At 34.3% G+C, this 26,489-nt stretch overlaps 1 protein-coding gene across 1 annotated transcript in view; it reads left to right on the forward strand.

Annotated features, from left to right (window-relative positions):
- SHOC2 (SHOC2 leucine rich repeat scaffold protein) overlaps window positions 1–25,936 on the forward strand; it is a 109,913-nt gene extending 83,977 nt beyond the window's left edge. Inside the window, exons 4-9 of the mRNA XM_036898757.2 lie at window positions 12,833–12,963; window positions 17,151–17,339; window positions 19,755–19,877; window positions 21,571–21,708; window positions 22,030–22,147; window positions 23,841–25,936. Coding sequence (XP_036754652.1) covers window positions 12,833–12,963; window positions 17,151–17,339; window positions 19,755–19,877; window positions 21,571–21,708; window positions 22,030–22,147; window positions 23,841–24,049 — 908 coding nt within the window. The 3' untranslated portion in view covers window positions 24,050–25,936. The remainder of the gene's footprint in view (window positions 1–12,832; window positions 12,964–17,150; window positions 17,340–19,754; window positions 19,878–21,570; window positions 21,709–22,029; window positions 22,148–23,840) is intronic.
- The last annotated feature ends 553 nt before the right edge of the window (window positions 25,937–26,489 follow it).

A 26,489-nucleotide genomic window follows, 5' to 3' on the forward strand; every position in this document is an offset into this window, starting at 1 on the left:
ATTGGAAATCAGCGAGAACTAAAACATTAACAAGGAAAACCTATTTATTTTTATATATTTTGATAGTTGTCAGCAAATAGAATTTAGCTGTTATTTCAAGTAATAGCAAAGTGAATAGGCAATATTTGTTGAAATCTTTTATAATATTGTAATTCATTATGTACCATGTTTATTAAAATGATTCTTTGTCTTGCTGCATCCCTCTCTCATCCCCAGTATTTTGATTATATAGCAAAAGAATGAGAGCATTGGGTCTTGGTCTGTTACAAATCTTAACAGTCTTAATTGTCCTAGAGATTGTCCCTCTCATTTATTGGAGAAGAACAATTAGCACAATATAGTTAGTGGCAAACTTAATTGGAATATAGTTCTCCTGATACTTTCTCTCTTTTTTCCTACTCTGATTCTTGAAAAGTATAGCTTAACATGAAAAAACAAAAAAAAAAATACCTGTCCTGGAGAGTTGTGCTGGTCCTGTAATAGCTGCCCTACTCTGTTCCCTGGACCAGAGAAACTCACCCAGATTCAAAATTGAAAATGAACTCTGTCACCTTACAATCATTTTTCCAAAGATCACTTTATGTCTCTTGCCTTATTTTCTTATAAGTAGACTGAGATGTTTTAATCCTTTTTTTCCCCCAAACATGAACACTCCCAGAGTTATCAATCATTCCTTAGCAATAATCACTTCCATTTACTTCCAGGCTGAGTAGTGCCAGGATCACTGACAGCTCATAGGGTATGGAGAAAAGGCAGAAGGAAATGCAGAGGGGGCAGCTGGATACCTTTAAGTGAGAAAGTGCTGAAAAACTTATTTATAGTTTCTCTGATTTAACCATTAGTCTGTTCTGTTGAAGAATAGAAAGTATATTTTCTCTCATGGAAACATTTTCTAATTCAAGAATCAACTAAATCTAAAGAAAATAGTAAGCTTCATTACAGCAGTCATTTTGTTTCAAACTATGAACCTGATATCTTACAGTCTTCTGAGTTCTATGGTAGTTATATGAAATAAGTTGGAGGGATCGGTGGGTGGGGGGGAGGATATTTTATTTTCTATTTCTTCTCAAAATGAGGGAGAGAACTATGCAACAAGACTGCTTCAAGGCTGGAGCACAGAACAATTCACAGAAGTCTTTTTGTTGTACTGGGCTCTGAAAAATGTTACAGTAATTATGGTTATATCGACCAATAGAGTTTTAATAATTAGGTTTTAGGTAACTATAGTACAGCTTACAGATAACTTTACTAGTTTTCTTTTTAATGGTGACATTCTTTTGGGTTTTGACGTTTAAGAATTTTTATATGCTTGCTCTTCACTTTGCTTTCAGTTTTTCAATTCAGTGTTTCTGAAAAAAAAATTGTACCTTTGACATTATTTCATTAGTACCTTGTGTCTTTTGTACTAATTTTTTGTTGCTTTGTTAAAATATGATTGACTATTTGAGTTAGAGTCTCTCTTACTCAAAAGTTACACAGAATTAACCTAAAAATTATATTTGCTGAAATTGAAAGCTTCTAATTTTAGTTCATAGCCATTTGATGTTGCCATATTTAAAAAATCTGACAGCATAAAAAAACAAGCTGTCAGAGCAGAACACAGAGCAGCTTACAAAGTTAAGCACTTAAATGCTAAAAGCCAGAGATTGGCAATGATCAGCCTACACTTTTACACAAAAGCTCAGCAACATTGATTTTATTTCTTAGTCACAATGGCTCAACATTAAAGCAAGCTATGGCTTGATTTCTAGGTTACAGTTTAGTTTGTGGTTAAAACCACTCATTGAAAGAGGTTAGAGTTGAAACCACTGTAGGGGATGAATCACAGTAAATGCCAAACTTCTGATGTAATGTTTTTTTCTGGCAAGAGAGTTTTGATATTCCATACTTAATTTTTTTCACTTCTTTGATTTTGCTGAGAGCAGTGGATTTTGGCAAAATGTGGATCACCCTTTGAACATGTCATGCTCTCAAGAAGTGGTAAGATTTTGCAGATGTGAGTTTCTTCATCAGAATTGCATATTCTCATAGATTACATTTTTACTTAAGAAAGTAAAAGAATATTTTTTTTACATTTAATGAAGCTGGAAAACATGTCTAAGTAAATATTCTTCTAACATAAAATAAAAAGAAATTATAGAAAATGATATTCATTTGTAAAGGAATAAACCCTTAGTTGTCCCAAGTGATGTGTTCTTTCCATGACACATTTACAAAATTAAGATTTCCCTATTTTCTGGTCATGATTGCTATATGGCAATCTACTCCAAACTTGAACCACAACCATTTTATGATGGTCGCGGGTTCTTTAGATCAGGAATTAGGAGAGGACAAAGCAGATGGTTTTTTTCTGCTCCACAATACCTGAGGCCTCAGCTGGGAAGGTTGGTGGTGACTCAAGGGCTGGGAACTGGAGTCATCTGAAGGCCCATTCACTCAGGAGACTGAAACTTGGACTGGGAAGACTTGAAAGCTGGAACTACTGATTTGAAAGCCTTTTGAAGCCTTTTGGAGATGCTTGGCTTCCTCGCAACATGGTGGTCTCAGGGTAGTCAGACTTCTTACAAGATGGCCTTGGACTCAGAGCATGAGTGTCCCAGTGAACAAGGCAGAAGCTGCATCCCCTTTTATACTTGGTCTCAGAAACCATGCAGCATCACTTCAGTTGCATTTTAGTTGTTAAAAGGAAGACTATGGTCAACCCAGATTCAAGGGGAAAGGACAAAGACCCCCATCTCTCAATGGGAAGAGTGTCAAAGGATCTATATGTCTTAAATCCTCCACAGTCTGCCCCTTGGTCAAAATGATTTATAGTACTCTGACATTCAAAATATACCCCCTCCCAAGATGCCCCAGTGTCTCATCCCCCTACGACATCAGGTTCAGGTTTGAGGTTCAGGATCTCATCATCTAAGTTCAGGTGACATTCTTTAACTAGAGTTCCTTAGTAAAGATGCCATTATTTTTCTAACCCACCAAAAAAGGGAGGGAAAGAAAAATTTTAGGAAAGTTGGAGGTACCATTTTTTGTTTAAAAAGCTGCTAACTTTAGTGCTAGATGTCATGTGGCAATTACACTACATCATTTTCATTTTGTAAGTTTCAGAAACCTATTCTGATTTTAAAAGTGTGAAGGAAGTTATTCTATTATTGGAAGAGAAGTTTCAGGAATCTGGTTGTATTTTTGAATTGGTAAGTGTTTAGAATTTGGTTACCATACTAATATTTGTTAACGGAGGAAGCTTTTAGGGTTCAGTAAGAATTAAAAATGGTTAAAATATTATATTTGTCTACTATTCTACTACAAGCCATGATGAATGAGACATGTCAGTTGACACCAAAGTTAATGGGGCTTACTCCTATTAACAAGGCCTTTCCTCTTTGGGTAGAATTCAAAGACCCCTTGGTGAATACTTCAGCCGTTTTCTTACAGAGGAACAGCTTTCTTCCTAAGGAAAGCAGTGGCATGTAGAAAAGAAAGGGATGGTCTTATTTATTTCTAGTTCTTTTTTAAGGTTGACTGCTTCTTTTAGCTTCAATTTCATACAGCAAATTAAAATTTTATCAGAAGATTTTGAAGTTCTTTAGAGTCAGATGTTATCACTGCTTATAGGAAAATTTCGCCTTCACTAGCCTTGTAACTATAGTCGCCATGGGTGTAGAATAGGCAAGGGATAAAATATTAATCTTTTCTTTCCCTCCTTCCCCATTGGAATTTGAATGGCTTCAAAACCACCCATTTTGAAACAGTATAGTAAATGGGCACTGTCCTTAACTTATGGTGGGAGTGAAATATGGCCTTATGGTTCTATCTATAAAAATTTTAAATATCTGTATCTTCTGACACATCAGAAATATTTTACACAAAGATAATATGTAAGGATGTTCATTACAGAATTCCTTCTTAAAAATTAGAAACAAATGCCACCAGTTGGGGAATGATTAAAGAGATAATGGTTTACATATCTTAGATTACTTCACAATGGTTACATAAAATGAGGTATATCACTATTTACTCACAAGAAAATATTTCTATGACCTGTTACAGGAGGAATAGCATATAGAATGATCCCATCTATAAAAAAATCCCTGTATTGTATATATGTAAGTAAATGCATAGAGAAAGGTCTCAGTAGGTACATATTAGACTACCAATCATGGTTATCTGGGGAAGAGACTAAGATGCATTCATATATTTTGTAATTAAAAAGTTATTTGGTGTGGTGGGAGGAATGCAGTGAATTAGAATTGTTCTTTCTCTCTGGCTGATATCTAAAAATGAGCTGTGTAGAAGTTGGGTGTCCCAGAAAAAATTATTGCAAATATTTGTGGGAGAATGAATTTGTATTCAGAGAGACCAGGCGAATCTGATATATAGTTTTAAATCATGTACAGTAAAGTCTATGTTTCATAGACATGCTGTTTTGTAAAATGAGAATTGGTCAAAGCCTTTCCTCTAATCTTACATTTTTGCATCTTGTTCCTAATTGGAAGGAGGACAAATAGTGAAATGTTTTAGCTTCTTTGTTTATTAGTAGTATGAATGAATACCTGCTGTGTGCTTAATACTGAAACAAATTCCATGGGGAGATAGGAATACATAACAAGGTCTCTCACTTAAAGAGTTTTCAGTGTTTTGGGGGAGGTAGCTAATCCAAGAAACAACTAACAACAAAAGACCAAATATAATTAAATGCCAGCTTATAGTAAAAACAATATGTGGCCATGAGTCCAGTTTACAGGGAGAGCAACAAGATCTGATACATTGACCAGGGAAAGCTTCATGAACAAATGTGTTGAACTCAATATGGAATAAAAATGTATTCCATGAGCACAACAGCATGGACAGTCACATAGCTTGGGGGTAAGAATGACCATATCATGCGTCTTTGTCAAAAGGAAACAAGCTAACTGAAACAAGGTCAGTGAAGATCTTAAAAGAATGGTTATTTAATAGAAGCGAGTTGAGTCTGATTCTTTGCCACTTACTGTTTGGTGACTTTAACAAGTAACTTCACATATCTTAATGCTGGAATTCATGCTGCCTCCTCTCAGATGGCTCCTATTGCTGCCTCCTGCGTCTTTCTCTTTGTCTTTTTTTTTGTTTTCTTAATAAGGTTGGCTGTTGAAAACTTCAAGCCACCATGCTGTTTTATTTCCACAATTAAGCTCATTTTCTCACTTTATGAAGAAGATGAGCCTTACAATGTATAGTGTCCAAGTGTCTTAACCTCTATATTAGTATAAACATCTTTGTGATTTAAAATTTTCAGAAAAGGGTGGTATAAAGGTATCAGTTTTAAAATTAAAATGATTTTAGAATTACAGACTTTTTATCAAAAGGATGTTTTTAAATTACAAAACTATAGAAAATTAGAAAAAATATGAAAGAAAAAAATTTTAACCTTCTGTAGTTCTACCATGCAGAAATAACTTGTTTTGATGTTTTCTTTCCACTTTTTGCATGCATGTTTTTTACATTTACAAAATGCAGATTTTGTTATCTTGCTTTTTTAACTTAACATTGTAGCTTAGTCTTTCACATCTTAACATTTTTTTGTAATGTAATTTGTAATTTCAGTAGGTACATGTAAGGTAAATTTTAGCCAAAATAAGCAGGCAAAGAGAGGTAACAAAGGGCCAGGTAGTTTATTTGAGTGCAACTCCCAGGTGATGTTCCGCCGTCTGGGTATTACAGGCCGGGGAAATCACACCCGGTCAGGGAGGTGGGGGCTTATAAGGGGTTAGGAGGGGGAGGAGTGGACAAGCTGTCCTAGGGGGCGTGGAGAGGTATGATTGGCTAAAGGTGACATAATAGACAACTAGAAACTTTTTTTTTCCTTCCAAGAGGGAGGAGGCTGACATCCGGGTCTTAGTTGACACATCAGAAGGATGGAATTCAGGAAGAGCTGTCCCCTTTCCATATAAGGCACAGACCTTAGGGTCTGGTCTGTTCTCCCCCTATGGCATCTCTCTGTTCTGTTTGCATGTCCTTGTTTTTCCCTCCAGCCTAACATTCCAGACTTTTGGTCATAATGGGCGATGACTCGATCTGTCTACTTCTGGCTGACAAGGCGTGTCGTGGGGATTTGAGGCTGGTATTAGGCTGAAGGAGGGGGTTCAGTGGGAAGAGGTGTGTAATGGTGAAGTAACATCTGGTTGATGGAAACCCGGGTCATCTGGGTTAGCTGCTGTTGGAGGAACCTGAGAACACAAGGGGCAACTAAGAGTAAACCACAAACTGTTATTAAGGGGCCCAGTAGGGGCATTAGCCAGGCCATTATGGGGGACTGGAATTCTGGATCAAGTTTACATCTCAGTGACTAGTATTGGGATTTAGTATAGATAAGACTGCATTATTGAAACAATACTTTTCTCTAAAATCACCCTCATTTTTATTAGAAGTAGCCAGATTAAGAAAATAATTAACAGTTGGCTTGATTATTTGCATAAGTGGAGCAAGAAGAGCAATTGATTACATAGGCTCTTTTAAATATGCTTTGCTGGAACTTCTTATAAGGAATTTCAGATTGGACTTTTAAAGGCTTCTTGAGGCCAGAAAGCCAGACCAGACTTGCCATCAGGTTGTGCCTGCAGTACCTGTACATTTGGGTGAATTCCTCTCTTCTCTGAGGTTCGCAAGACATTCTTGAGGTTCCTGCACCTGCCAGGCAGTGACCTTCCTTACTCACCTGGTAAGGCTGCTGGTAACTGTAAGCAAGGTACCAGGCCAGTTCTTTTAAGGGGCTTTGTTGGCTTTATAAAGTCAATCTTAGTTCCTTAAAGCTGTCTGTTCATATCTGAGTTTACACACGTGTCTCTTAGGTATGACGTTCCAGTCAAAGCCTTGGTAATATAACCAGTGTTTTTAATTGGTCCCCTTACAAGGAAAGCAGATTCTTATTGAACTTGTGCAAATAAACATACTGCCATGAAATATAAAAACAGTCACTGAGAGTTTTTAAATTCTGGAGGGATCAGGTAGAGAGAAAGATAAAGTTTCAATTCTGCTTATAAAGGCAGTCATTTACTAAACTGTTGTCAGCTTAGAAAAAGCTTAAAACACTTTATCAACATTTGAAACAAAAAGCCACAAAATCATCTTCCTTAGTTTACTTAATCCTATGTAACTAATACCTGTTCTGCTGAAATCTAGCTCTTCACTAGCTTAAGAGTAATAAAACAGTGACTATAAATAATAAAAGACTTACAAATGACAATGGTTAAAGATTCGATGAGAGCTTACTGTAAGACAGTTGACATAAGGAAATTCTGATATTTCTGTAACACTAAACAATTAGTAACAAAGTTTAGCATTATTCTTTTTGACAGTGCTTTCTAGGTAATTAAGCAGGTAATTATATATCAGATAAATAAGCTAAATTAGCCAAATACTTTCTCCAATGAGAAAAAGTTCCTCTGACATGTTCCAGGGGCCCTCTGGAAAATATCAGAGTTAACTAGAGGTAAAAGTACCTTTTTGAAGTTGTCAGAAGAAAGTTTCTTTGGCACTTGCTTAAATAGGATTATAGGTTGCCATGAAGCAATACTTATCTATTTAACTAGAATGACAACAAAATACCTCAAAGGCAAATAAAGAAGGTTACACAGTTGTTAGCAAACTTTAGCTTTTAGTCTTTTTAATATTAAAATCTTATTTTCTTAAATACTCTGACAACTCATTGAGACTTTAAGCATGAGAAACTGCTTTGATAAAACAATTAGAGAACTTTTTGCAATCTTTCAATATTAGGAGCAGACTAACAGTTAAGAAAACTTTGTCTTTTTAACTGAAAACAAAATTCTAATTTTGCTGTGTACTTGATACCGAGACTCATTTACTTTAATTTTATATAGCATATTAAATTCTTCCACAAACTTTCTACAACCTTTTTACATTTAGATTTTTCTTTCTAAATAAACAGCTATACTTTAGAAAAAAGTTACATTCTTTTAACAAAAGACACATTCTTTAGCATGCAGAAATGTTTTCCTTATTACTGTAAGTAGTTTTAATTAGAACTTAAAACCATTAGGTACCTTACTTTTTAGTGAACACTGAGAAGCAGGCTATTGTAAACTGTTACACTAGCATTCTTCAGATTGACAAATTTATGAACCTTTCATAATATCTGTAACTATGAGCTTTACAGCACAATCTCTCACTAAACATAAAGTATATCTTCTTAACTTAGCAAAACTTTAAGGTTTTAAGTTACTACAAAGATTCTCAGGCTGCAGGTAGGTATACACACTGTAACACACAATTAAGAAGGTGTTCACTTGCCACACTTATTTAGTTCACTCATTCGTAACAACTATGCTAGATTACTTACAAGACCTTTACTGAATATTAGATAAAGCCAAGCCTTTAAGCATTTTATTCTTAAAAGATTTAGCAGATAACATCAACTTAAATGACCTTAGGTAAACTTAGGCAGCTGATAACCACAAGGACATGCCTGCCTCAGCCAAACCCAAATTAGCATTAATGCTTAACATTTTTTATCAGATTTTCTGGAAGTTTTAGAATGCCCAATTTTCACAAGTGCTTGTTTTTAAATCAATTTTTATTAATTCTATCCGAAGGTAGGAAAATATTTTTCATCCATACACCTAGACACACAAACATACAAACTGAGATACAACAACTACAGTCAGAAACACTCCCCACACAAAAACATATACACAGACAGACAAACCGATATAAAGACTTGAGTCACTGATATCCAGTTGCCTTCCCTCTCCTCAGCTTCCTGTCTGTGGCTTCTGGAACCAGAGGGTGGGAGGAGCGTGTACCAGTGTGGGAAGAGGGCGGTGAAGGAGGAAGGAGAGGGGGAGGTGGTGGTGCAGCTACCGGAAGAGGAGAGCAGGACAACGGCATGGTTGAGAATGTAGGACTTTAAGATGGCGGCGATACGTGTGAAGACAAAGGACTTAAAGATGGTGGTGGAGAGAGGGGGAGGGGATCGCGAGCTGAGGGAGGCGGGCGACTGAGGTCTTCTGGCGGATCTGAAAAGGAAGAAGGACTGGGAAGACTAAGAGGCTGACAATCTTTAACTGGAGATCGGACTAGTAGAACCTGAGTCATTGAACACTTAACATAAAGGTTTGGGCAGGAGCGCAAAGTCCAAAAAGCCTGCACATATGGGATTTCACTCTACTCTCTGCACCAGTGGCAATAATTAATCAAGTTGGTGAGGAGGCTAAAATTGAAAGTTCCCGCAGGGAGCCAGCGAGATTGATTGTCCAAAGGATACTGAGGCCTGGCGTCAGAGCAAAGAAAGACTAGCTTCTATTTGCGAACTTCCCGGGACAAATATAGAGTAGCCAAGTTAGAAATGAGACACTGCAACGGGGTCTGAGCCTCCACTTTTGAGGGCTGTTTTCCCATGTCTGTGCCACTTCCCAACTAATCCCGCTGAGAGGAGCACCCAGCGTCCCAAGTGCACCAAGTCAGGGGAGATGTCCTGGGAGCCTGGGGTAGGGACGTCTCCCCCACTGCAGGGCCAGGGGCGGGCCGGATGCCAGCAGACGTCCTGGGGCCTGGGGTAGGGATGTCTCCTGTACCGCAGGGCCAGGGGCAGGCCAGATGTCCGCAGAGGGTGGGCCGAATGCCCAGGGACCGGATGCCCCACCTGGACGTACATACGATTTCTAACGGACCAGGTGAAATGGAGTTAGGGAGGGAAACAGACCGGGGGAAACTGAGGGACTCACCAGAAAATAGTCCATGCAGTGGAGAGCAGGCTGAGGTCCTGGGTCGGGGAAGGAGAGGGTGGGGCCACCAGTGGCTGGTTGGGGCCCCGCGCTCACGCTCCTTCCCGGGATTTTGGCACCAAATGTAAGATAAATTTTAGCCGAAATAAGCAGACAAAGAGAGGCAACAAAGGGCCAGGTAGTTTATATGAGTGCAACTCCCAGGTGATGTTCTGCTGTCTGGGTATTACAGGCCGGGGGAAGTCACACCTGGTCAGGGAGGTGGGGGCTTATAAGGGATTAGGAGGGGGAGGAGTGGACAAGCTGTCCTAGGGGGCGTGGAGAGGTATGATTGGCTAAAGGTGACATAATAGACAACTAGAAACTTTTTTTCCTTCCAAGAGGAAGGACGCTGACATCCGGGTCTTAGCTGGCACATCAGAAGGATGGAATTCAGGAAGAGCTGTCCCCTTTCCATTTAAGGCACGGTTTCCCCCTATGGCATCTCACTGTTCTGTTTGCATGTCCTTGTTTTTCCTTCCTCCAGCCTAACAGTACAGAATACAGCAAAATATAGACATACCACAGAATAAAATCATGTTTTGAACATCTGTTATGTATCAGTCACTGTACTTAGTATCTTACACACATTAGTTTTAACCCTCAGAGTAATCCTATCAGATATTTGCCATTATCCTCACTTTACAGATGAAGAAATAGACTTAACTTGCCCAGAGTGACAGAGATCATAAAAATCCTTTGTTTTTTTCTGTTACATTATGATACCTTCAATTTAAATAATTATTTGCCTATTCTTGCACATACAGGTTGTCCCCATTTTTGGCCATTTAGAAATATGGCTAATTAACATAGTTCATCATAAAGCAGATTATTTTCTGCCAACCCAACTTTTCGGTAATATTTGTTTCATATTCAGTGTCATAGTGCAGTGATAGCAGTAGTAAATATTCTTGCCCTTTCTTTTCTTTTTCTTGTTCATATAGTTTTATTGAATGAGTAAAATGATAAGTAAAAATTGATACATCCAGGAATTTCAAAGAAACAACAAAAACATCCCAAAGTATCAGCCCTTATGCTATTTGGGACACAGCATTTCATACATGGGAAAAAAAACAGTGCACCTGAAGGATGTACAATTGACCAAAGAGAATAAAACCCAGGTTCCTGACTTTACATTTTGATTCCTTCCTGTTCTTGAGAGTCTTCATATTTTATTTTTAATATTACATATACTAGCAAATTCTGCTTCTAAATGGTTGGCAGAATCTTAAGACTCCAAGCTTAAATTAGGAAGTTATATCAATCAGAAATAGTCTATAAGCCCTATTAAAAAAAATAGTAAACTTTTGCCTTATTTCTAATCTCTAGCTTTTTTGGGGCTTTGCAAAGTCATTCAGTCCTCTGCTTTTTTTTTTTTTCGGCTCCAAAATTGACACATCTCACCAGAGTGTCTTCTGAAAGACACCTAGTGAAGCATCCTTAGGTAATTTAGAAAGCACTTTAAAGACAAAATTTATTTGTCTTTGCTAAGTGGTAGTTAACTGTTGTTGCTTTGGAATTCAGTTTTCTGCTTATTGGAATTTTACTTAATCAGAACCGCAAATTCTTGACCCAGTTTCCAAACACTATTATAAGTAAGTAATGTAAATGAGTATGGGATACTTCCGAAATCGCAAGAATTGAAATGGTTGCTAAGTTACTCTGCATTATAGTTGACTAGATTTATGGTATAGAATTATCAGTGTTTTCATTGTAATGACTAATTCTTACCTTGAAAATGTAAAAGGTAAAAATTAGCTCCACTTAGTCATTTCTTATAACTTCAATCACTAATTTTTTTCAGCAGGAGAGGAAGATGCAGTTGAGTGATAACTAAATAAAGGTTATGAAGCATAGTGACTGGCCTCCCAGGGTTTCAAGGCTATAGGCTAATATATGTTTTCTGTTAAGTATTTCAGTAATGTTTTATCTAAGAAAGTTATTCATACAATTTTTTGAAAAATGGTCAAAGCAAAAAGAGACAAACATTGGGAAGTTGCTTAAAATGGAAAGGTATCAAAATATTTGACTCCAAAAAGTTAAGTGTGACACAAGCATCACTTTTATAATTTCTAACATTGATAATACTGTTTAATTTAAAACTAGAGGCTACATTTGACATTTTAACCTGGCCCATCTAAAAATGTTTTAGTATGTTATAATTTGAAGTCAGAAAAGAAATTAACCAGGCATGACAAAGAAATACATTGAACTAATCTCTCATTATTGTTACCTCTTTTTTTTTTTTGTATCAAAATGAACTTATTTTATAATGTATATTGTTTGGGAAATTGATTTAAACCTATTGTGATAGCCGATAACAGTACATTCATCCATCTAGCTTATATGTTGCTTGCCATGTAGTCTGAGTAATAAAACTAGAAAGTGCCTATTTTAATGCTCATATTTCAGTAGTAGCTAATTTGTGCACAAGCTCAATATGCTTAGATAATAACAAAGCCTATAACTTTCACTTTGGTTTGTAATTTTTAAGAAGTTATTTTGGGAAATTTTTTTACCATCAAGTCAACTTTTCAGAGTAATTTTGGAATGTTTATACTTAAAACTCATGGAAAATATTGAACCTCCTGGTCTCACAAAATAGTCATACATCTTTTATTTTAAATAATACCATTTTAGAAACTTGGAAATTTCTACTTCAAAATTACATGGTCATTTTTATGCCATGTTATAACCACTTGTTTTATATTGGATCATTATCACATAGATACAAATGGGATAACTGGTATAAATTTATATACTACTTTGATGTTACTCAATTAAGCTTTATCCAGAGGTTAATTTGTTGTTATAGTATGCCAGTACTTCCTAATCATTCATTTTGAATGAATGACTTACAGCTGCGTATTTCATTATTTCCCTAAGGCAAGTGAGCATGAGAATGGTTTCAATTTTGTCCTGATTAATAGAGTGTAGGGTATAGTTTCTTGGTACTAGAAGTTAAAGATCTTGGTGAAATAGTACCTCACAGTAATTCGTAAGTATCTGATTGATAGCCTAGGACAGTAACAGGTTCATCAAATTTAAAAAAATAACTTTTTTTCTGTTTACAGGAAACCTGTCTAGTTTAAGTCGTCTTGGTTTGAGATATAACAGACTGTCAGCAATACCCAGATCACTGGCAAAATGCAGTGCACTTGAAGAATTAAATTTAGAGAACAATAACATTTCTACTTTACCAGAGGTAAGAAGTGGATTATGGTAAACTCTTGAAACAAGTCTGCAAGATAATGAAGGGAAAACTAGTAAATCTTTAGAGCTAGGTAAATAATTTGATGATTGAGATTTGCTTAAATAGTGTGCTGCAGATATACAGATATCATGAAGATAAAAATCCAGAGTAGAAAGAATAGGCATGATTAAAGGGGCATAATAATTTGTTTTGATTTTAATGTGCAGAAGGGAGAAACCAAGGTGGAAAATCAGTGTGCTACATTCACCTTTAAAAGGCACCATGTAAATCTTTCTCATATCATTTTGGGAACTATGAATAAAAGCTATTAAGGAAAAGCTGCATGGCTGATTTAAAAATTCAACTCCCCAACCCAGTTCAGTTCTAAAAAAGAAAAAAGGCACTGTAGAAAGATGGTGAATGAAAAGAATGAACTAAATGAAACTATTAATCAGATTAATATTAGCTGCAACACTCCTGTGACCTAAATTATTACTCTGCTTATACAGTAATACTAAAGGTAAATACTATTCAGCATATACCAGTCACCAAAATCTGTTATTTTTCAACACATTACTTTTAATTTTGATTTTGTTGGTTCTTTAAGAAAAATTATTTTGTTTCAAGGTTAATTGGGCAAGATGCAATACTCTTCTTTCTAAATTGACTTTCTTAACTTTATTTCCACTCTTGCCTTTCCTTCTTTTGCTACCTACTATTTTAACATACCAAGCAACTTGTGTGTTTGCTTCTGCTTATTCAAGCATAATGTCTTACTGTTGTATTTTAACAAATAAAAGAATGGAATTGTGGACTTACAGATTGATTGAGCTTTGGAAAGTCTTTTTTTTTCCTAACAATTAAAAATGTTTTACATAAATCGCTGTATTAAGTTTAGACTGTTACAAGTTTTTCCAGGTGTGTGTGTATTTGAAATAAGAATAAAGGTGCTTTGGATGAATGTTTTTCAGATTTATGCTTTGATTTATAAAGAATAATTTCGAGTAGGTGAAGCTATAGGGTTTTAATAATGACTTGATAAGGTAAATTTATTCAGTTGAGTTTTTTCTTAGGGATACAGAAATAAAGTAGCACTTACTAATTTGGCTCACTAATTTGGGTGTTTGTGTTTTCAGAAAGCAGTTCGGTCAGAGTACAAAAATGAATTTCCCTGGATTGTAGTTTCTAGGCTGTACCAGTCCGCTAAAACCACTATGACAGTATCTCTCCTGTGGCAAAGAGTACTATTGTTAGTATCAGTGTAAATGGGATAAGGAATAGACTCCATGTATTGTATATATAGCCCTGACAACTAGACTGACTTTCTTTCTGTGGCAGTAATAATTTAGAATGGTCAAAATAGGTGAGGTTCTACTCTTGAGTGTTATCCCCTTTTATAACAGTGATTCATATCCATAATGCAAACAACTAACACATTACTTAGACATTGTTGGGATTCGTTTAGGGTGTGATTTGTGAGTTTAAGTAAGATTGACTGCTTTTACAATGTCAGTATGCCTAAATATAAAGACTGGGAGTATACCAGATTTTACAAAATGTGAAATTAAAAAATTTTTTAATGTATCTAGTCTTATTGTCAGTTAATAATTATTGGTTTAGTATACAGACATTGTGCTAAGTACTTTCACATATAATACTTTGTGACAGAAATAAGTCAGGATTTATTTTTGGTGAGAGAATTATAAAGAGGACAGCTCTCTTCATTCTGGTTGTAGGAGAAGGGATGTGTGCGTGTGTGTGTTTAAATTGACCCATTTTCAGATAGAGAAGCTGTTCAGGAAACCTTTGATTGGCTTTGTCCAGATATGGGAAAACATTAAGTCTTACTTAAAAGTAACCTAAGTGCTTTGGAAACAGCGTATTCCTAATGCAAATATGTAATTATCTGCATTTATAATAAGCACAATAAGGAAAACAATAAAATCCATTAGACAGCACTTACTAGACCTTCATGCTGGGTAAAGCAAGAAAAATCAGGGAAGTGTTTTTCAGTTGGGGTTCATTATAGTGCTGAAATTAGAACTAGCAGATTGTGTGCTTTTCCATTTGAAGACTATCTGAAGATGGACTAGTTTTAATGTAATAGGAAAAGGAATTTAAGCACATATGCTCAAGTGCTCAAGGCATAAGGCTAGGAGTTCTATATGTATTATCCCATTTAAATCCTCACTATAATCCTACTAGTTATTAGGGTATTCTTACCAAATAGGTAAGGAAATAAGACTTAAGTGAAGTTATTATTTTTGGACAGATTTATTGCCTTAAATATTTTCCTGGGAATATTGTAAGAAAGATACTGAGTATCTAATTAGTTCACCAAAATAGGTAAGTAAAAGATCTAAGATGGGAACCCAGGTGTGTCTGACTCTAGAGCAATGATAACAACCCCCAGACTTTTTACAATGTAAACTAAGAATGAAAGGTTGGAGAGGTAGGTGCCTTCTTGTTGCTCATTTTCTAGTATATTTGGATATCACCATTTTTTCAAAGAAAAATGTCAGTTCAATAAAGTCAGCTGCAAGAATAATAAAAATAACATTTTTTTGCCGTGGGACTCAATAAAACTATTTTCAGTTAAGTAGGATGTAGACATTTTCTTGAATTGACTGCCACGTGAAGTTTTCTTACCACTCTTATCTGTGTTTTCTTCTTTCGTCTGTGTACACCAACAGACAGATGTTGAGTGGCTTCTTAGTGTTCAGTATAAAGAACAAGTTTCAGTTCACTGTATAATTAATTACACCTTCAGTTATTTGGTTATTTCATTCCTTCAGCTGGCGTTCCAAATCAACTGACACCTCAGAGACTGTCTTCAGTTTCCTCATGGTGGACAGCTGAAATTTGAACATTATTTGTTTAAAATTGAACACACATCTCACACTGCTTGTTTTCTCTCTGCTTGGGCTTTTACGTCAATCCAGGATGTTATCTTCTACTTCTCTCAATATTTAAATGTTTTGGTTTTTTTTTCATCCTTCAAGATCTAGCTCACTCAGGCTCCTTCCTCCTTTTCCAGTGATTCCAGTATTCTTTTCTTTGAATTTAAATAGAGAAGGGTCTTAAAATTTAAGCACTTGTTAAATGAATAAACTAAAATTCAGAGAAATAACTTGCCAAAATCACAAGCTACTAAGAGTCTAGATTTAAAACTGTTTTATAACCTACACCAGGGTAACATTAATGAGCACGCAAACTACCTGAGAAGCTTGTTAAGATTCCTGTTATGATTCTGTAGGAGTGAGACCCAAGAATCTGCCTTTCTAACAAGCTCCCAGGGGGTACTGATGCTGCTCTTCCTTCAACCAGACTTTGAATAGCAAGAGCCTATTCTATATAATTTATTTCTGATTATATACAGTTATATATCATTTTCTTTTTCCCACCTGTGTGCTTTATTTCTCTAAACATGAGGGCTTATTCTTCTTAATGGCAGAGACTCTTTTAAAAATTCCTAAAACCTAGTACTGTAGTTATATGGTGGGAGGTTGAAGTAAGGAGGTTTGGGGTTATTTGCTAAGTAAATATTGTTTGATATATGTATATTCCCTCAGAATTTTACCATATGGAAAAACAAATGTATTATATCAGAAAGTATTATCATTTTCTGAATTTAATGTTCCTAAAAGGAACCATGATATTATTGAGTAACAGCTAACTGTGTGCCAGGCATTACGTTAATCTTTAGTAATTTAGGGATAGCTACTTAACTAAGACCTGGATAGGACTGGTTACATAGCAAGTGGCAGAGCCAGGACTCAGGCCCAGACTGTTTGATAATGAAGTTTCTGCTCTATAGATGTCTCAAACTGGCCACTCATGAGATACCTCTTACCCGCAGATATGGTTTCTTTACTCAATATAGTGTTTTAAATCAATTGAAGTCAAATAATAAAAATCAGGAGGATTCATATAAGCAAATGAGTCTCTTGTTTCTTGTAAAATCTGGAAATCTGACTACCATCGCTCCACATTCCTGCAAGGCAACAATTAACTAGAGCCAAGTAGTAACTGTCCTCGATAAGGCCTCCTAGGACTGGCCCAACCAGTCTGTGTCGTCTGTTACTTGCAGAACCCTTCGAGTCATTTGTGTTTGGGACTGCTGCTCTATACTTAATAGAATAAGTCTTGTTACAGTTCTAATTCCTATGTTTCTTTAATTTTTCATTTTTTTTTTACAGAGCCTTTTATCAAGTCTTGTGAAACTGAATAGTTTGACCTTAGCTAGAAATTGCTTCCAGTTATATCCAGTAGGTGGTCCATCTCAGTTTTCTACCATCTATTCCCTCAACATGGAACACAATCGAATTAATAAAATTCCATTTGGAATTTTCTCTAGAGCAAAAGTATTAAGTAAGCTGAATATGAAGGTAAGTCTTTATTGGGGGAAAAATGCTGCTTTTACTGTAATTTTAATGATGTTTACTGTTTTCTCTATCAGTGTGGAGAATGGGTACTTGTTTCTTACTGATAAAGTCTAAACTGATAATAAGGATATTCAGAACAATTTATATTAAATAATAAATATCTTAGAATTGTGCAATTTGTCCTGAAATAATCATGAATGTCCATAAACGCATAGTTGTGGGGATAGTCATTGCAGAGCTTTCTGTTATAGTTGGTACCAACTTACTTATAGGGATTTCATTTTCTAAAAATACTATTATCTTCAATGGAAGACTATGAAGCCATTAAAAATAATACAGTAGTCTAGAAGAATTTTAACTACTAGCTGAAATATTCTCAATTTATTAAGTAGAAAAAAGTTAAAGCAAGTAAGACTCTTTCCATACATAGTTTTTAAAAGCTGTTTTTAATGTGTTGAATTATATATTATTTGTAGATGTATATGTATTCATATAACTACTGCTTACCAAAATATAATGTTTATCTATGAATATCAATCAATAAATTATAATATCAGAATTAATATAATTATTTATTTAAAATGTCCTTTTAATATTTCTGTTTTTCTTATTGAGGTATAATTGACATATGACATTATATTAATTACAGGTATATAGCATAATGATTCAACATTTGTATATATTGCTGGATGATCACCAGAGTTAAGTCTAGTTAACATCCTTTGCCATACATAGTTACAGGATATTTTTTTTCTGATGTAAACTTTTAAAATTTACTCTAACAATTTTCAGATATGCAATATAGTATAATTATAGTTGCCATACTGTACATTACATCTCCATGACCTATTTAGACTGAAAATGTGTATCTTTTGACCCCTTTTACCCATTTTACCCAGTCCTGAGTCCCTGCCCCTGGCAACCACTGATCTGTTATCTGTATCTATGAGCTTGCTGTTTGTTTTTAAGATTCCACAAATAAGTGAGACCATATGATACTTGTCTTTCTCTGACGTATTTCACTCAGCATAAAGCCCTCAAGTGCCATCCATGTCACAGATGGGAGGATTTCATTCTCTTTTGTGGATGAATACTATTCCATTTTGTATATATATATATATACCACAATTTCTTTATCCACTAATATGTCATGGATTGCTTCCCTGTGTTGGCTATTAAAAATAATGCTGCAGTGAACATGGAGGTGCAGATATCTTTCTAAGGTAGTTACTTCTGTTTTCTTCAGATAAATACCCAGAAGTGGAATTGCTGGTTCATAAGGTAGTTCTTTTAAAAATTTTTGAGGAACCTCCATAACTGTTTTCCATAGTGGTTACACCAGTTTGCAGTTCCCACCAACAGTGCAGAGTTCTTTTTTCTCCACATCCTTGTCAGCACTTGTTATTTCTTGTCTTTTTGATACTAGCCATTCTGACAGGTGTGAGGTGATACCTCATTGTGGTTTTGATTTGCATTTCCCAGGTGACTAGTGGTGTTGACATCTTTTTATGTACCTGTTGGCCATTTATATAAATTGTACCTGTTGCAATTTCTATTTAGATCCTCTGCCCATTTTTAAATTGGATTGTGTTTTTGCTATTGAGATTTATGGATTCTTTATGTATTTTGTATGTTAACCCCTTTTCAGATACATGATTTGCAAATTTTTTCTCCCAGTGGGTGATCTTCAGTGTCTTTTTTTGATTATTTGTATTCTTTGCAGTAAATGAGTTTCACATTTGTAACAAGGAAAAATAAGTTTATTGCAAAAGGAATAAAGAAATGAAAAATGATTTGTCCATTGATTTCATTTATGTGAAAAAACTTTAGGACCAAAATCACACTGTTTCATCTGTTTTTATGATAAATTCAATGATAAATATTATTTTACCATCTTAGGAATTTTTAAAGTAAAATTGTGGATACTTAGCATTATGGTGATGTAATTTGCTGTCTTATTAAGTAAGACTTCTCTCCTTTATGGCTCCGAATCTCAAAAATTGCTGAGCTTATCTGGTTTCCTTATGGACTGTAATTAGATGTTTCTTCTTCCATTGTATTAATGAGCATCCACATTTTATTCAGTGATATCTGTACATTATTACAAAATATAGAAAACATCATACTTATCATCAGGACCTTTGAAATCTCAAGTTTCAATCTATTAGTGTATTTTACTTTATCTAATACAGATCATCACATAGGGAACAAACTTTCAGTTTAACCTCAAAATGAAAATTAATTACTATAGGAAAAACTTTGGAGGGTTAGAGTTTTTGTTGCTTTTTTTTCTTTCTGTATTTGGGTATCAGAAAAAGGAAATAGGGTTTCAGTTTTAAAATCTCTTTCCATAGAGGGTATACATGGGGCTTTGTTTTTGTGCTTCTCCCTTTGGATGCTGCTTTTTGCTTTTGCCAGGACAATCAGTTGACATCACTTCCCTTGGACTTTGGAACTTGGACCAGTATGGTAGAATTGAATTTAGCCACTAATCAGCTCACAAAGATCCCTGAGGATGTGTCTGGTCTCGTTTCTCTTGAGGTGAGTCTGAAAGAGCATTTATTTAGAACTTCTTAGACCCTCCCACATCTCTCTCACTTAAAACGTTTCTGTTCAAATAAGCAGTTTCTGTTTGAGTGAAGAGCATAATTAGAAATCTTAGAGTCCTCTTAAAACGTACAACTCCATCACAGTTCTGGAAGTGTTGACTTAATCTGGTGTTGGTTCTTCTGAATTACTCTTGTCCACTAAAAGTTGGTAGGTTTGAGTGCTGTAAAGTACCTTTGAAAGAAAAGGTCTCCAAAACTTGGCTTCTTTTAGAACATATTTTTCTCCTTAACTGGTTTAAGAATTCTGCATTGTTGTCTACTAAAATAATTATGGAGTCCTCGGACCTGGTGTTCAGAACCTTTCATGTGATTCTGAGCTACCTTTCCATGCTAATTACCCACCCGCTCTTTATTATTTTACTTACTATAGATTATTTTCTTGTTGGAAATGTGTGCATATTTTTAGCTCTATACATCTAGTCTTACTGTTCCCAATATCTAGAATGCCCTCTCTTTATCCCCTTAACTGTTTCTTCTTTTAAAATTCTTTCCATAATTAAAAATCCATCTTACTGTCATTTCCTCAAAGATGATTTCTCTTGACTTTGAGTACCTAGAATTTTCATCCTTTTGATGAAAAAGCTTACTAATAGTAAATACATATTTTAAAAAATTTTCTCTATATCCATGTTTAAAAAAATCTATTTTCTGTATTATTTTATTTTATTTTATTTAGTAAGGTGGAATTGTTGGTATAATGGTTAAAAGCATGAGCTTTGCAGCCAAACAGGTCTACCTATAATCCACTTTTATCTCTTTTTATTCATGGATTTTTTTAAAGTTCATGGATTCAAGTCCAAGCTTTACTTTCCTCAGCTGCAGAATGGCAATAATTTTCCTCATAAAGTTGTACTTAACTATCTAATGTGATAATGCACCTAATGCATTTAGTACAGTACCCTGCAAATAGTAAACTCAATAAATGGTAGCTGCTATTATTATTTTCTTGGTCTAATTGTACATGTTTATTTTATTATGGGTGGTATAACTTTGGGAGAAATAGGTGGTCATAAAAAATCAGCCAGAGACTTGTGTAGGTCTCTTTATTCAGTGCCCTTTTCACTTTCCCCGTACTTGGTGTTGTCTCTCTGACCCACCCCACTGTAACTTCTCTCAGAACAAGGACTTCTGTCCTCAACCATTTTTTTCCTTCTTCATTTATTGCAGGATGCCTTGCAATGTAAAAAATATTCTGCAGATAATAACTGCTGTGGATTGATATAGGCAGTTTTACAAGTCAATTTTTACCTCTCTTAAATGATGGTTTATAAGGGATTTTGAATAAATAATTGGTTCCCTGTTAGACATTTGTAACTATTCAGTATCAAAATACTGTTAACTATGTGAATCTTAGTCTAAGTAGTGAATTATTTCACTTTTTTTGTAGTTTAAATTCTTTCTTTTTGCTCTCATTAGTTTTGACTTAAATAAAATCTCTATCTTAATATCCAGTAACTGTGGTGATTTTTTTAAGAATACTAAGTTAAATGTTTTATGTTGTATAATTGAACATTACTCTTAATATTCACTGTTTAGAAAATTAGCATTAATAAATTTTAAGTCACAGTGGCAATGCATAATTCCATTTCATAAGTTTTTAAATTTTATCAATAATTTCTCTTTAGGTTCTAATATTATCAAATAATCTTCTAAAGAAACTTCCTCATGGTCTTGGAAACCTCAGGAAATTAAGGGAGTTGGATCTAGAGGAGAACAAATTGGAATCCTTGCCAAATGAAATTGCTTATCTTAAGGATTTACAGGTAAAACTTTATCTTGGTGATTTTATAGTTACATGATAAGTTTTGGGCTGCATTTCAAATAACATTTTTCTTAAGAATTTGATCTGATTCTTGTACCAAATAGATTTTCTTACAGCATTACAGCTGAATTTTATTTTCATGTAAGCTGTCTACTTTTGTCTTCTAACAAATGATACTTTTTGAAAGAAAAACTTAGTGATTCTTATGTCATCCAATCTAATTTCCCTGTTAATTTATCTTACTTGTGGATGTATTATTTTAAGTTTACATAAGTTGTAGGAAATATATATGTAACTGTCTTTTATTTTGTTAATGTTTTAGAAATTAGTCTTGACAAACAACCAGTTGACCACTCTTCCCAGAGGCATTGGTCATCTTACGAATCTCACACATCTAGGCCTTGGAGAGAACCTCCTTACTCATCTTCCTGAGGAAATTGGTATGAATTACTTGGGTTCTTGACTTTTTACTAATTTGCTCTTGTGTGTTCAAGTGATATTTCATATAAATATGACATATCTACTGTTTTTGTCAATTGAGATTCATCAAGCTCAAGATTTTTTTTATAGAACACCAGTAGTTGGTTGGTTGGTTGGTTTTGCTTAGGTTTCCTCATGAAGAGTTAGGGGTAATACTGTATTTGAGAATGTTTTAGCATAGTTGTATTTCCAATAGGTTTAACTTCAGTTTAGAAGCATTATTCATATTTCTTCTAAGTTTAAAAATGATACAGGCTGGGATCAAATTAGTAATGAAAGTTCCTTATGAGATTTAGGATTAATATTAATATTTGTGACTACTTTAGAATTTTAAAGCATTTTCATTTCCATTATTTCATACAGTCAACATGACCACCTTTAATTTTATGCAGTATAAACTTGTAATTGCATTTTACAAAGAGAGTTAATTGATTAAGGTCACATAGTAGTTCTTACATTAGTAATTCCATGTATTATGTTCTACCACGTATACCATGCTGTATCAGAAGCACTATAGATTAGTGGTTAAGAATGGTTTTAGGGTAACACTGACAATTTAAAATATGGCTCTGCTGCTTATTGGCTTTGTGGCTTCGGATAAAGTATGGAAACTCCTTGAGCTTCAAGTTTCATACCTGTAAAGATGATAATAGTAATTTCTCATAGGGTTGCTCTGAATATTAAATAAAATCTTAAATGTAAACAAATCCATTACTTGGTAGCCATTATTTTTATTAGTATTCTACATACTACTATCAAATATTATAAATTTTGAAGTTTAAAAATTGGAGACACAGGAGGCAACTTCACACTTTGATTTCTAGTATTTTACTCAGCTAGTCTCATGCAATTGCTTGAGACATTTGCATAGAAAGTATGAGTACCCTAAAACAATCTAAGACAAATTTTTAAAAGATAACATAAATTGATTTTTGGCTTACTGCCAAATATGTGATAACTCTCATAGTGAAAGATTTATACTGAGTAACAAAAATTTTCCATATGAGAAATGTATTAATTAGAGAGGTCATCACATTGTCTATAACAGGAAAGTGATTATAGGCATAGACTACACAATAACTTACCTTTGGAGTTTCAGAAAAATATGTCTTAATGCCAGGATGTCCCAAACAGAATATCTGGAGATGTAGCATGTGTGCTTTTAAAAAAAACACTCCAGGCTTGGAAAGCAAACATAAAGGAAGACATTCTGATTTAAATTGGTATAGAGTGTGACCTGGACATAGGGTTTTTCAAATCTTCCCAGTTGATTTGAACATGCAGCAAAGTTTGGGATCCACAGTTGTAGAGAGTTTTAAAACAAAGAGAAGAGAGTTAAGAGATAATGTATATGATGCCCAAGATAGTGTCATGCCCAGTTGAACTTTTCTACTAGTAACTAATTTTCTTTTTTTTTTTGAGATACTGAAATATTTTACTGGTATAGTTTGTTATGTAAATATTTAAATTTATGAGATAGCATTATAATAGAAAGCAAAAATGTCTCTACATTATAATCATTTTTAATAAATGGATTTCTACTTCAAGGTGATTTAAACCTATGTTTTAATCTTGGTAAGCAATTTAAAATAGTTTGCTGACTTTAACAGTAACTAATTTTTTAAAAAATAATAATTTATTTTTTTTGAACAGGTACACTGGAGAACCTAGAAGAATTGTATTTGAATGACAACCCCAACCTGCACAGCCTTCCCTTTGAGCTGGCTCTTTGCAGCAAGCTTTCAATCATGAGTATTGAGAACTGTCCACTCAGTCATCTTCCACCTCAGATTGTTGCTGGAGGTCCTTCTTTCATCATTCAGTTCCTAAAGATGCAGGGTCCATATCGTGCCATGGTCTGATACAAATCTGCTGGTCCCACACACTGTTCAAAAATAGACTGCCATTAATGTTTCATGTCTATATCTGTATCTATTTATGTAGATATTGATATATTTGGCAGATTTATAAAGACTGCATATGTGTTTCTGCTAATAGAGGAATCATAGCCATTTAGATTTTTTTTAATTCTGTACAAAAGGCTTATATAAGTTTTCTTTGCTAAACTTGATGGATGTTTTTCTGTTGTGTAATATGATACACCAGTTTGCTTAAAACATTTGCCAACAAATAATGATATTAATAAATTTAAGGGACAGAGGTAGTATAGTGAGATATACTTTCTCTTAGCAAAAATAATGGACAATTTTGTTGCAAGTTTTCATACACATTTTCCCCTTACCAATTGTCAGATTTTTATATTATTATAGGTCCTAAAAGTAGAATTTTTCTTTAACTTATTTTGCAATTTGAGATTTAAATTTTATATGTTGTTTACAGTCAGAGTAAATCACTGGATTTTTTTGTTTGTGTTGATTTGCTCTGTTTTAATCAGTCAGATCTAGAGTTCTCTGCTGAAGAATTTGCATCAGCTGTTTAAATATTAAAAGATACTTGCTTGATGAAAAACTGGCAAAGTGAAAAGATAGAGTCAAAAATTCTAGAATTCCTTTGTTTTCTCTGATCAATTGTAAAGCAAAATATCTGAAGTGAGTCTTTGGGTTAAGGGGAGGGTATTGAGACCTTTTCAAGTATAAATATCATTTCTTAAGTTTGGGGGAACAGAAACTTGTAATGCAAAGAAGTTTTCATACCTAAAAGTTGCAGATCCACAAAAACTTACAGAATAATTTGACAAAAAAAAAAGATACACATAAACATACACATTCTATATATGTATATACAATGCTATATAGATATGTATTTATTATATCATAAACTACAGTAGGTAACTTTAAGGATTTCTCCCTAGCCTTGTACAATGAAATGAATGTTTTTCTTTGAACACTGCAATATATGTATGTTTCAAGGTTATTTAACAGTGTACTAAGGTTTTATATCTTGACTTGCCTTGTACATCTTTCAGTTCTGGAATATCTGCATCTAAGCACAATATCTTCACACTGTGCTGTATTGCTGCTGAACTAAATGCACTTTTCCCCATGTGTGGGGCACTGGCTTCAAACAACTCAGTTCAGTACCATTGGTTTTAATCTCATTTTTCCTTTTTTGGTAGTTGTTAATGCAGTTATGGAAAAGAGGCACATTGCATAGAAGCCATTGGTAGTTCAGTGGAAATTCTGTAAGATGTGCATGTGCTATTTGATACATATATATATATATATATATATATTTTTTTTTTTTGCTTTACTGCTTTTGAGACTAGCAGTATTGTAAATGTGTCTCCCTTATACAGTACTCTTACTTACTTCTGGTGGTGTCAGTCTAAATCAATTTAATTATTGAAGAGGCTCACACAGCAAGTGCTTTCTAAATATCCTAAAAAACCTCCCATAGAATGAATAACTATTACGTATAATTGTGTATTGCTGCTTGGTTTTAATTTTTTTCCATTTAGATGGGCATTGTATTTTAAATAAAACCATTTTTGGAATTAAGGCTATGTAATATTAAGATAGAATTTGGAGGGTTTTTTTTTTTCTTTTCCTGTTACTCCAAATCAGGACTAAGTTTGAGGTTGAACCTACATTCATAATTGGCAATTTTTTAAGGAGCAACTAAGAAATGGAAGGCAGGTGAAGATATAAAACCCTAGAATGCTTAAATGTGCTGTAAAACTATTGTAGATGTCACTGGATTTTACCAAGTAATATCCTTTCTTCTTTTTTTTTCATCTACTGTGGCTTTTCAGTTAAAATTTTGTTTATAAAAGGAATTTGTTTATTACAGCTCTGTTTAGAGCTTGTGTGTATGTGTGGTTTTTAAAAATCTATATCCAGGTGTGTTTATATATTAAGATGGTAGAACTTAGACTTTAAAGGCAGTAAGTAACCTAATGTCTTTTTGGGAAGAAGAAAAAAAGTATGGTTATTGTTCGTAAAAAATGAAAATAGATACGGTTTTTCAAACATTTGGTTCCCCTACTCTCATTCCATTAGTCTGTAACAAATGAAAAGTGATCACAATCTTCCATGTAGAAGTGATGGTACAGGCAAACCATATATAGCTGAGGGGTTACTTAAGAAGCATAAAGCATATGTTCTGTTTATGGCTGCCACCTTGTAAGAGCCCATAATTTCATTTCTTTTTCTAACAAGAAACTAAAATTGGACTCTAGTTGTGATAATCCTTTTGAAATCAAGGTAGCTAATATTTAAGTAGTTTGACTATAATAAGGAATATTATTGAATGACTTAAACTAATACGTCACCTGAAACTGCAGTGGGACTAACTGGCATGTCCAAAAATTTTCCTTTTTTTTTAAAGAAATTAGGTTTAATC

This window comes from Manis pentadactyla, chromosome 8 (genome assembly GCF_030020395.1).
Source record: "Manis pentadactyla isolate mManPen7 chromosome 8, mManPen7.hap1, whole genome shotgun sequence".
Classification (NCBI taxonomy): Eukaryota; Metazoa; Chordata; class Mammalia; order Pholidota; family Manidae; genus Manis; species Manis pentadactyla.